The 12,679-nt window shown below is 46.1% G+C and overlaps 1 protein-coding gene across 2 annotated transcripts in view; it reads right to left on the bottom strand.

Moving 5' to 3' along the window:
• Manba (mannosidase beta) overlaps positions 1–12,679 on the bottom strand; it is an 82,979-nt gene that overhangs the window by 45,290 nt on the left and 25,010 nt on the right. For both annotated transcript variants that reach the window (XM_036191081.1, XM_036191082.1), the window contains exons 5-7: positions 7,608–7,731; positions 3,518–3,693; positions 1,967–2,077 (exon numbers count right to left, since the gene is read on the bottom strand). In XM_036191081.1, coding sequence (XP_036046974.1) covers positions 1,967–2,077; positions 3,518–3,693; positions 7,608–7,731 — 411 coding nt within the window. The remainder of the gene's footprint in view (positions 1–1,966; positions 2,078–3,517; positions 3,694–7,607; positions 7,732–12,679) is intronic.

Below are 12,679 nucleotides of genomic sequence, written 5' to 3'. Positions count from 1 at the left end.
GGCAGAGCTATCGGATCTCTGAGTTCAAGGCCACTTTAGAAACAGCTAAACATGGTGACCCATGCCTTTAATTCCAGAAACCCAACCTTTAATCCCAGGGAGTGGGGGCAGAAAGAGAAAGGTATATAAGGCATGAGGACCAGGAACTAGAAGAGTAAAGCATGTAGTTAGTTAAGCATTTGGTTGGTTAAGTGTTCAGGCTTTGGAGCAACACAGTTCAGCTGAGATTCATGTGGAGGAGGACTCAGAAGCTTCCAGCCTGAGGAAACAGGATCACCTGAGGAACTAGCAAGGTGAGATAGCTGTGGCTTATTCTGCTTCTCTGATCTTCCAGCATTCACCCCAATAATTGGCCTCAGGTTTGAGTTTTATTATCAAGTACCTTTAAGATTCATGTTATAGACCCCTTACCTCACTCTCCCAAGTGCTAGGATTAAAGGCATGTACCGCCATGCCTGGCTTGCCTCCAGAGTTCTCTATTTCTCTAATGGACTCATCAACTGTCATGACAAGTGCTGGTTTAATAAAGTCACCTCCCAGCCAAATTATTAGTCTTATTAAGGTCTCAAAGAGACGAATGCAATGCCTTATCCCAGCTTTATCAGGAGTACAGCAGTCAAAGCACAGTAGGACCCCAAGAAGTAACTGAATGGATAAGCACCAACAATCATGACCTCCACAGAAGCCACACAGGGAGACAGTACACTCCACACGTACACAAAAATGCAAGGATGGGCCAACACATCTTCATCCCCTTCAATGCCTCAAAGGCTGACATCTTCATGCAGAGTGAACAATGGTATAACCAATATAAGCCTACATGAAAAGGAACGATGTACCAAAAATACAAGCCCTACTTTTTTCTCTGTAGTAAGCTTGAACAACTCATTACTTTCCACATTTTTATGAAGACAATACACAATAAATCATTATGTGGGAGAACGTACTTCCCTGGCCAAGAGAATGAGAAAAGAAGTCCAAGAATCGTCCTCAAACATGCTATACATGTGTGCACACACTCACATTCATACTGTCTCAGAAATATGTAACACACTTAAACAAAAGAAAAATTCAAATGAACTGTATAATGGTATATTTTATACTCAGGATGCCATCTGAGCCCAAGGAGAGGTGATGCCCATTGTGAGAGATGGCACCACAGGGTGCCATCTGTAGATACCAAAGGTTGATGCCATCTGTAGATACCAAAGGTTGATGCCATCTGTAGATACCAAAGGTTGATGTCAGGGGAAGGAAACTCTAGGTATGGATTATTGTCACTGCTATTTGGATACTGTGGGTATGATAGGCTAGATCCGAGTTACATCATTCTGACTGCCCCATTTTAACACAAGGGTATGGCATTTACAGGGTTGAGTAAACACATATAACTAATAAGTAAGAACCTGCAGTTCTTTGCAGTTCTAAGTGCTATACCCCAAAGTGGGAAGGAGGGAAAAGTTAGAGAGCATCAGTAGAAGCATGTGAACTTGGAAAATGAAGACAATTATCTAAAGAAGTAAGTATAAGTTAGTGTTGCTGTTGTTGCTCTGTAGATTAGGGGTAAGAAGAAAAAGGGTTAGGCTGGGTTCCTTCTTATCATATGATCCTTCTAATGGTGTTTACACTTTAAAATTACACATATGTGTTACTTAGATGTAACGCAAGAGCACACTGGAGAAGACCGAGGATATGGCATACTGGGAGAGATGGTCTGAGTTCCAATCCCAGTTCCAATCCCAGCACTAAGAACGAAAGAAAACAAGGAAAGACTGTGAAACATGGAAGCCTATGGCCAAACAAGAAATCTGATCCATTTAGGAACCCACAGCGACACACCTTTGAATGTTATTACTCTGGGGGTTAGAACTGTAAATTTTGCCAATTTCTTCTTTTCTTTCAAATCTCAGTATCACTATTTTATTAAGACATAACTTCCTTTTCACAAAATAGTGTACTAACTTACCATGGCTGACTTTTTAATATGTAAACCTTCATCCAGCACAAAGAGAACTGTCATGCTGTATCCAGTCTGGTTTCCATGTCCATGAGGCCACCAGGTCTCCACAGGAACCTCCTTTTAAGAAATAATTCATTCTAAGTGATGTGACACATTTTTATAAAAATAGTATGACTCATCACATTACATGGATTTCTCAGTAGTGAAGCATAAACTGTGTCCTAAAGCAGCATAAATTTCCATGCCTACTCTCTGCCAAAGCCTAGCCACAGAATAACTATTTTAAGACTATACTTTTATTTGTTTGCTTATCTTGACTCAGGGTCTCCTTAGCCCAAGTTGGCTTCAAACTCTCTGTGTAGCAGAGGAGAACCATGAATTTCTGATCCTCCTGCCTCCACCTCCAGAATCCTAGGATTACAGTTTATGTGGTACTGGGGATCAAACTCAGGACTTCACACATACTAGGGAAGGATTCTACTGACTGAACTATGTTCCCAGCCCCTCCACTGAGAATATCTAAACAATCAACATGCTGGGAGCATAACACAGATTACTAGACCAGAGCACCTCTGTGTTCAAGAAACAGCTGTTCCCTGCCCTACTGATCCAAAGTATGTTTACTCTATAGTCTCAACACCTAGAATTGGACTTAGAAGTTGACTCTTCTATGCCCAGAACTGAAGCTTTTGTTTCTTCCCAGTTGTTGTTCCTCTGCTCTGTCTTTGCCTGTTCACAATCATCACCCAGATCAATAGCAAAAAACAGAAGCTAAAATCTATCCCATCTAAACATGAACAAGCCTTGAGTCCAAGTTTAGAGTATTACAGGCGGAATAAATACCAATATTCAAAACCAATGAAAATGAATGGAAAAGAACCACCACATTGAAACCAGAAATGTAAATTAAGGATGTAACTTCCTTCTTAGAATAAACATTGACAAATTAATCACATATTTTCCTATTATATTAATTTTACATGTGAGAAACCATTAGTTAACATACAGAATATATGAGAAGTTAAAAATAAAGTCAAGCCGAGTGGAGGTGGTGGCGCACATCTTTAATCCCAGCACTAGGGAGACAGAGGCAGGCGAATCTTTGTGAGTTCGAGTCCAGCCTGGTCTACAAAGTGAGATCCGGGACAGGCTCCAAAACTGCACAAAGAAACCCTGTCTCAAAAAAAAAAAAAAAAAAAAAAAAAAAAAAAAAAAAAATAGAGTGCCAAAGGCCAGAGGATAACGAACTTCAAGTTGGAGAGCAGTCTGAGCTGTGCACTGGGTTTTAGGCCAGCCTGGGCTACAATGCAAGACCCTATGTCAAACAAACAAACAAGAAAAGAAGCCAGCCTGAGCTGCTTAGTGAGTTCCACTTTGTACCACAGTGTTTAATCTTGTTTCCAAAGGAAAAAATTCTAAATAAATGAAACCCCTAAAAATGAAAAAGTAGTAAGAAAATTATTAGAAAATACAAGGAGAAAATGAATGCCCACCCCGCTCTGCCATTTCTTCCCTTGTGCATTCATCCAGCATGTCCCCGAAAGTGATATCACTCACCTTGCTAATTTTCACAAGGAGTTTAACAATCCTTTGCCTCTGTTGAAGGTTAATGTCATATTTCTTCTGTATTTTCAGTTTAGGGATGGCTACAGTCACCTGACCACCAACTGGCTTGGAGCTGACAACGTCAAAAGAAGCCTCGATTTCAATATTCCACTCCTGAGAAGCGTTATCTGCAGCACAAAAGAAGAAAAGGACTCGTGCTAAGCACCAACCCTGTGTGCGACAGGACTCACTGGAAATAAGACAGGAGCAGCAGCTATGCAGTGAGTGCTCCACTAGGGCTATGCAGTGAGTGCTCCACTAGGGCTATGCAGTGAGTGCTCCACTAGGGCTATGCAGTGAGTGCTCCACTAGGGTTATGCAGTGAGTGCTCCACTAGGGTTATGCAGTGAGTGCTCCACTAGGGCTATGCAGTGAGTGCTCCACTAGGGTTATGCAGTAAGTGCTCCACTAGGGTTAATGCAGTGAGTGTTCCACTAGGGTTATGCAGTGAGTGCTCCACTAGGGCTATGCAGTGAGTGTTCCACTAGGGTTATGCAGTGAGTGCTCCACTAGGGCTATGCAGTGAGTGTTCCACTAGGGTTATGCAATGAATGCTCCACTAAGGTTATGTAGTGAGTGCTCCACTAGGGCTATGCAGTGAGTGCTCCACTAGGGCTATGCAGTGAGTGCTCCACTAAGGTTATGTAGTGAGTGCTCCACTAGGGTTATGCAGTGAGTGCTCCACTAGGGCTATGCAGTGAGTGCTCCACTAAGGTTATGTAGTGAGTGCTCCACTAGGGCTATGCAGTGAGTGCTCCACTAGGGCTATGCAGTGAGTGCTCCACTAGGGCTATGCAGTGAGTGCTCCACTAGGGCTATGCAGTGAGTGTTTCACTAGGGCTAATGCAGTGAGTGCTCCACTAGGGTTATGCAGTGAGTGCTCCACTAGGGCTATGCAGTGAGTGCTCCACTAGGGCTATGCAGTGAGTGCTCCACTAGGGCTATGCAGTGAGTGCTCCACTAGGGTTAATGCAGTGAGTGCTCCACTAGGGCTATGCAGTGAGTGCTCCACTATGCTGCCACAGAGGAAAGCTAAGAGGAAACGTTCTTTTAATCTGAAGAGTGGAATTCTTTGTTCTAAACAACCAGAATTGTGCATTTTATACAGACTTATAGTAGCACAGGGAAAATTAAACAACTGGAGTTCACAAAACCTTAAATAACCAGTAATTTTATGCTATTATCAGAATAGTGCATAATCCTGTCTCGTCATCATATGCAGTGGGACCTACACATAGGAGGTTCATCTCTTCTGGAATCTACAAGTTGCCAGTTCCTAAATAAACCTTCGATCCTCAGCTCTCTTGTATGCAAGATACTTTTGCAGGTATTACTGGGAGGCAAGAGCAGGAGAAAAGGACAGCAGGTCCCCCAGAATCCTATGCCTCCTAGCCCAGCTACGTCCTATGTCCTCGCCCTCACTCTCACACCCTTAAGGGAACCCGTGGGCAGGCAAGCTGGCACCCTGTCTGTGAGGCTCTCCTCCGCCTCCATCCTCACACCTGTGCCTGTGCAGAAGAAATTGCAGCTTCTTTTGGTCCTGTGATCTCGACTGGGAAGGCCATCCAGAGAATGGCAAAGATTATGGTTCTAAACAATGACTCGTTTCAGGGGTTTCCCGGGGCCAGCTCATGCACTCATACAGGTTCTTAAAAGGAAGGAAGGAAAAGAGCAGAAGAGGAGGGGAGGGGGGAGGGAGGGGAGGGGAGGGGGAGAAGAGGGGGGGAGGAGGGCAAGAAAGAAGGGAAGGGAAGGGAAAGACCACAGAGTTTGTCTGGCCTGGGTAGGAATCCCTAATAATACCAAGCAGACATACCCCCATTCATTAAGGCCAAACAGGCTGGAGAGATGGCTCAGTGGTTAAGTGTCCCAGCTGTTCTTGCAGAGGACCGGCTTTGGGTCCCAGCACTCATATCAGGTGACTCATAATTCCTATAGTTCCAGTTCTAGGAGACTGGACACCCTCTGGCTTTCAAGGGCATTTGCCCACACATGATGCACATAAACTCATGCAAACACACATATATGCACATTTTTAAAAATTTTAAAAACAAAAACAGACAAGCATGGAGGCATGGGTCTCTAATCCCAGCACTCAGGAGGCAGAGGCAAGTAGATCTCTGAGCTCAAGGCCAGCGGTCCACATAGTGAGTTCAAGGCCAGCCTGGTCTACATGGTGGGTGAATATCAGAAGGGCTGCAGTGATGATTCAGTGAGCAAAGTGCTCGCCACCCAAGTGTGAGGACCTGAGTTTGAATTCCCTGAATCTTGTAAAGCTGGGTGCTCTAGCACACGTGTGTCACCTACAGTGAGACAGGAGGTGAGGACAGTAGACTCCTCAGCAGCTGGTGGCTAGACATCCTGACACACTCAACATCGGTCTGAAACAGAATGGAAGACGATGGCGGACATCCAGAGCTGTCTTCTGACCTCCAAGTCTGCGCTCTGCTCCGGTGAGAGAGGGAGGAGGCCAGACAGTACCCGGGGCTTAAGGACAAACAAGGAAACAGAAGCTGGAGGCAGGGGCTGGTCTGCTGGTGGCACTGGGTGACCATTGCTGGTGCTAAGAGGAGGGGATTTTATCTCACTGGCAGAGAAGGCTGTTCAGAGGCAGCTGCCTTGACTGACGTTCTCCTGCTGAGTCCCTCACTGGCATCCTCCCACGCTCTGCCCTCCTGAGCCTTTATTAGAAAATGAGAGGCTAGAGAGGAAAGTGGTCCTGTGCATTTAAAGAAGGCATGACCACACCACTCTGTAATCTCTGTGTAAACTCCCACACCACTCTGAAGCCCCCACACCGTGGAATGTGTAAACTCAGTCAGGCACCACACATTTTCCCAGACTCACATTGGAGTTACAGGACAGATTCAAGCAGCTATTTTTTCAGGGAAGCTGCTGACTGAACTGGCCAGAAAGGCAGGCTCCTGGTTGATTAACACAGCCCTGCCCCCTGCTTCACCAACCGGCAGAGCTCCTTGCCTATTTAGAGGAAATCTTGAGCTGAAACAGAACAGAAAGCAAACCCCCCACCCCGAAGGCAAAATCCACCCAAAATAAGGGCAAGCCAGTGAGAATGTGGCACACCTGAGCGACCTGGCAGCTAGCAAGAAGAGAGGCTCACGCAACCTCCCATGGATGAAGCCATTTTAAAGGAAGACCATGGCATTTTAGGGGGAAAGTAATTCAGAAATGAAGAAGAAAGAGAATCCAAAGGAACAGATGATGCCAATGGCTGCCTGCCAACCAGACGCTCAGCAGGACTGACACATTTTTGCCATGGTTTTGCATTATATTTTCCAAAGGAAGCCGTAGTGAAAAGCAGCTGGATACTTACTTCAGCATAGGGTCCATCGCAGGCCACAGTCTAGCTAAGAGGACAGCCCATTCCTCCACCTCACAGACAGCACATCTGGAGTGAAGGAGGGGGCGGAGGTAGCACCCACATGTGGGCAGGGCAAGAATGGAGTACCCCTGAGGCGGTGGACGCATCTTTAACACAACAGGGGCACTAACAGCCCTGCTCAGCTCAGTAAGTCCAAAGGTAGGCTGCAGAGATGGCCTGGTGGGTAAGAGCACTTGCTGTGTAAACATGAGGACCTGAGTTCAGGTCCTAGCACTGACATAAAAAGCTGAGTGTGACTGAGCATGACGAGGCACACACCTGTAACGCCAGTGCTGGGGGTGGGGGTGCAGGGTGGAGACAGGAGGATGGCTAGGGCTTGCTGGCTACCGCATAGCTAGAGTTTTGTAGAGAGACCCTATCTCAAGATAATTAGTGGAGACTGATAGACCCGGGGTCCCCTCTGACCCCTGTATGTACACACACCGGACCTGGTTTATACTGTAAATTCTCACGACAAACCATTTGTCCCAGTTTCACACCAGATACTATTGTAGCTCTTTATAAATTGGACATGCTGCATTGTTCTAAGAAGTCCCTGAAAAATATACTGATATTCCAAATTAGAAACACAATTTTTGTAACAAGAAGAAGACTTAAAAAAAAGAAAACAACAACAAGAGACCACATTTCTTGGCTTACCGTATATTGTAGAAAATGTGAGGTAATCCATATGAGCAATATTGTAGGCTTCAAGTCTAACAGCTCTCCAGATTCCTTGAGAGGGAAAGGACGGCCCCCAGTCCCAGCTGAAGGAGCACTGTTCCTGCAAGTTCAAGGGAAGAAAAGGAGGCACGCTCTGGAGACTCGAAACTTAAACGTCATGAAAACTCTTTCCAAGAGGAGCGGTCAATAAGAGCTAACTGTAGGTTGACACACACGTGTGAAAAACGTCACGACGCATGCTAAATGAAAAGGTTAGTAAAAAAGATTCTGTCTCTTAAATATTATATACACACTCATTTAGCAGTTTACTAATATGCCATAGCAAAACCCCTGGACTGGACAGGAGGACCTCTGTGCCTCTCTCTCTCCTTCCATCCCTCCCATCTCCTGCTGTCCAGATTTCCTTACCCTAAACACTTCGTTTAACTGAATCACCTTGGTAAGGATGACTCCAAGTGGTTCTGGTTACATTCTGAAATACTTGAGTTAGAGGGGGTGTTACAACTTCAACATTTAGTAAGTTTAGGGAACACAGTTCATCCCCTAACTAATGTGTGTGTGTGTGTGTGTGTGTGTGTGTGTGTGTGTGTGTGTGTGTGTGTGCGTGCGCATCTGAGTGTGAGCACATACAGCTCATAAGTCTCTCTTCTGGTGCTTGTGCCCCACTGTGCTCACTTCCCTTGTGCATGTGCTAGATTAAAGAGAACCACTTCCTGTGACTGGAATATAGCAGAGGTGAAGTCATTTCCAAAATTAGACTGCAGAAGACTGGCCCTTCTGTTTTGGACCCGCTCCCATGCTCTCTTTGGGCCAAGAGGGAAGCCAGCTGCTGTGTCCTGGAGCAGCACGGTGGGAGGCCTGCATGAGAGATCTGGGAACAGGATCTGAAGCCTCTGACAGCCACCGTAAGCTCAGAACTCTCAGGTTCCCAACTGACAGACAAGAGTAGTTTAGGCTGAGAAATGCTGGCTTAGTTTGCTATACATTATTATTATTATTTGCTATACTGATTATTATTATTATAACCAAAATATCAATCTAAGTGCCATAGTAAATGTATCAAGAAGAAGATAAAATCTAGTTATAAATTATTTTACATTCATTCCTCAAGAGCCTACTATATCAGAGCAACATTATTTTATTTTGCTTTTTGCTTTTCAAGTGTCACTATAGAGCCCAGATGGGCCCTAATCCTGTGCTCCTCCTCCATGGTCCCGTGTCTACAAGTGGTGGTCACCACCCCTGCAAATGCTTATTTCCTCTGAAACGCCCCAAACATTACTGGGCCTACCCACTGTATTCAATCTAACAACGTGAAGAATACACAGCCACATGAAAGTTAAGATATTACTAACCCGTTTAAGAAAAAATCAAACAAAATAGCCTTGGCCCTACCTCATCAAGTATGAACTCAACAGTCCTTGTTTAGGAATACCAAGGCGAGCACTTCAGACTTGAGACTCTGACCTGGGTGGCTACCTGTCTGAGAAGTCTAATCTTGTCTACCAGTCAGGACACTAAAAACTTCCAATTACAAGTTACAAAGGTTCAGATTCAAACAGCAGGAGATGATTCTGTAAAGATAACTTCTGGGGGGCGGGGAGTGGAGGAAAGAGAGGATAATGGAATCCAAGGGAGAAGAAAGGAGAAGGGGAAGAGACTCCCTGGGGGCAGAGCAGGGGGCACAGTGGTGGGGGGGGGAGACACGACCCACCAGGAACAGGCAGGTCTGTGAGGTGAGCAGTGGGGGAAGGGGATCAACTGAGAAAAAAGGGAAGAAACCCATTACTTCATGTGCTAATCTAAAATAAAAATTTTTTTTAAAAAAAGAAAGAAATCCTAACCAGCAGAAATTTTTCTTTTACTTCTTAAGAGAAAAAAAAATATTCTCAAAATAAAAAAATCTATGACACTATGAGCTCAGCTTTGAAAACTAAGGCCTAAAAGAAGTACCCTGAGCTTGGGAAGGAAGGTGTCTGTCCACAGAGGATCTGGCCAAACTGCTCTGGGTGAAGTCTTATTTCCTTCCCTCTAGATTTAGGTCACAGAGAGATAAATGTGTTTCTACTATAGAAGAACAAGCAATAAGTGGGGCTGTCACTGCCCATCAAAGATGCTTCTCTTTGCGACAGACAGAGACCATTCCAGAAAACTACAACTAGTCAAATACAGAGAACAGCTGGTTGTACCAGTCACAGCAAATACACGGACAGCACAGCTCCTGCCCCTGATGCCCAGGAACTGCCGAGGAAGCAGGAAACAAAGAGTATAGGGTCCAGATGATCTCCAAGTCCGCTGGGACCCTATACCCTAGAAACCTCGACAATGACAGTATGGCTGCCTGAACAAGACCTGAACAATGGAAAGACCAATAGATGTGAAAGAGGACATTGTCACAGGGCCCCACCCCTAAAAAAAGTACAGAGAGAGAGAGAGAGAGAACTCATCTTCCCCAGGAATAAGATCCCTAACTGGTCAAACACCACCAAGTGGTCAGCCCTGAAATTATGTACAAGCACTATCAAACAGAGTCAGCAGGGGATATTTATATACTTATGCATTTATAGAAACACACTTCGATAAGATCAAGGAAAAGGAGGCCGTGGAGCTTTAGGGGGAGGAAGGGGCAAACATGGCCGGGGTTGGAGGGACAGAACATATGAGGGGAAATGATGTCATTATATTTCAATTAAAATAAACATATTAAGAGAAAAGGAAGCAGAACAGCTGGAGTTGCTCCTGGCATCTACATCTGTCTAAACTCACCACTTAAGAATCAGATTTTCAGCCAGGTGGTGGTGGCACACTCCTGTAATCCCAGCACTCAGGAGGCAGAGGCAGGTGGATCTCTATGAGTTCAAGGCCAGTCTGGTCTACAAAGCAAGATCCAGGAAAGGCGCAAAGAAAGAAAGGAAGGAAGGAAGGAAAAAAGGAAGGAAAGAAAGAAAATCATATTTTCACATTTTGGATGAAAACCATCTTGAGGATCTCTATGGAACATTTGTAAAGGCATAGATAGGTTCAGACCTTCTGCTGGCCTTGGGGGGTGTGCTGGTAATTCTATGTCAACTTGACAAACTAGAATCATCTGAGAGGAGGGAGCCCCAACTGAGAAAATGCCTCAGTAAGACTGGGGTGTACAGGCAAGCCTGTAGAGCATTTTCTGAATTATTAAGAAAAGTGATTATGTGGGAGGTCCCAGTCCATTGTGGGTGAGCTCATCATCCCTGGGCTGGTGGTCCTCATGAGGAGCAAGTCAGTCAGCAGCACCCTCCATGGCCTCTGCATCCGCTCCTACCTCCAGGTTCCTACCCTGCTCCAATTAAGGCCTTCATTAGTTTTAATGATGAACTGTTACATGGAACTATGAGTGAAATAAACCCTTTTATCTCCCCAAGTTGCTTTTGGTCACAGTGTTTCATCACAGCAAAAATAACCCTAACTAAGACAGGGGAGGACGAGGAGGAGGAGAGAACGAAATAGTCAACATCCCAGCAAGCTTCACATCACTTAATGCACTCAGCCACTCCCAATAGAATTGTCTCTGACTCAGAAAGTATTTGGGACACACTGTTTCTCAGGCTGGGGTATGCTAACACACAGCACTGTAATGGGTCCCACTTGTGACACTCACAGAAGAGCCAGGGAAGTGGGTTCTGAATAAATGATGCCTGCATGTTGAGTTTTATAAAGGAAATAGGGAGCTAGAAGCCAGGAGGCAGGGTCAAGGATCTACACAAGTCTCCTTTAAATAAATAAATAAAAAGAAAGAGAAAAAGAAAAGAAAGAAAGTTTGAAAAAAAAAAAAAAGAAAACTTTTAAGCTAAGAATTTGGCTCAGTAGTGGAGTACTTTGCCTAAGTTAGCACAAGACCCCGAGTTCCATCCCCAGGACAAAACAAAAGAAGCACTGTTCTTGCAGGGCAGGTGTCTTTCTCCACCTTGAATTAGAGGAAGCGGTGTGGAAGGTCTCTGTCAAAGGACGTGCGTGCGCACGTCAGCCCGACGCGGTCCCGACAGGGGGAAGTGGGGGAAGACAGCTGTACAGACCTCAGCCTACGCTGGTGAGAAGCTGTTGAAAGATGATGTGATAAACAACTGGAAAATATACAGCTAGTCTTATCAGCCCCGTCCTCATTAAGTATGAACTCCGAAATCCTTGTTTCTGTTCTAAATAAAGGATTGGCTGGCGTCATTTTGCCTGAAAAGGCCATGCCAGCCAGCTGTTCCATGGATAACTAATTAAAGAAAGGCAGATGACGTTGTGGGAATGCCAGTCAGGCAACCAGGGCAGCGCGCCATGCAAGAAACGACTGGAGCCAGATTCGACAACCAAAGGCTGCATGGAAAATGGTGGGAACTGGAATGTGGGGCTCGCTGCAGTGAACAGAACGTGGGGCTCACAGGAGTGAACAGAACGTGAGGCTCGCTGCAGTGAAGAGAACGTGGGGCTCGCTGCAGTGCACAGAACGTGGGGCTCGCTGCAGTGAAGAGAACGTGGGGCTCGCTGCAGTGAAGAGAACGCGGGGCTCGCTGCAGTGCACAGAACGTGGGGCTCGCTGCAGTGCACAGAACGTGGGGCTCGCTGCAGTGCACAGAGTGTGGGGCTCGCTGCAGTGCACAGAACGTGGGGCTCGCTGCAGTGCACAGAACGTGGGGCTCGCTGCAGTGAAGAGAACGTGGGGCTCGCTGCAGTGAAGAGAACGTGGGGCTCGCTGCAGTGCACAGAACGTGGGGCTCGCTGCAGTGCACAGAACGTGGGGCTCGCTGCAGTGCACAGAACGTGGGGCTCGCTGCAGTGAAGAGAACGTGGGGCTCGCTGCAGTGAAGAGAACGTGGGGCTCGCTGCAGTGCACAGAACGTGGGGCTCGCTGCAGTGCACAGAACGTGGGGCTCGCTGCAGTGCACAGAATGTGGGGCTCGCTGCAGTGCACAGAACGTGGGGCTCGCTGCAGTGCATAGAACATGGGGCTCGCTGCAGTGCACAGAACGTGGGGCTCGCTGCAGTGCACAGAACGTGGGGCTCGCTGCAGTGCACAGAACGTGGGG

This window comes from Onychomys torridus, chromosome 6, assembly GCF_903995425.1.
Source record: "Onychomys torridus chromosome 6, mOncTor1.1, whole genome shotgun sequence".
NCBI classification, from domain to species: Eukaryota; Metazoa; Chordata; class Mammalia; order Rodentia; family Cricetidae; genus Onychomys; species Onychomys torridus.
This window is presented reverse-complemented; position numbering and strand designations above follow the sequence as displayed.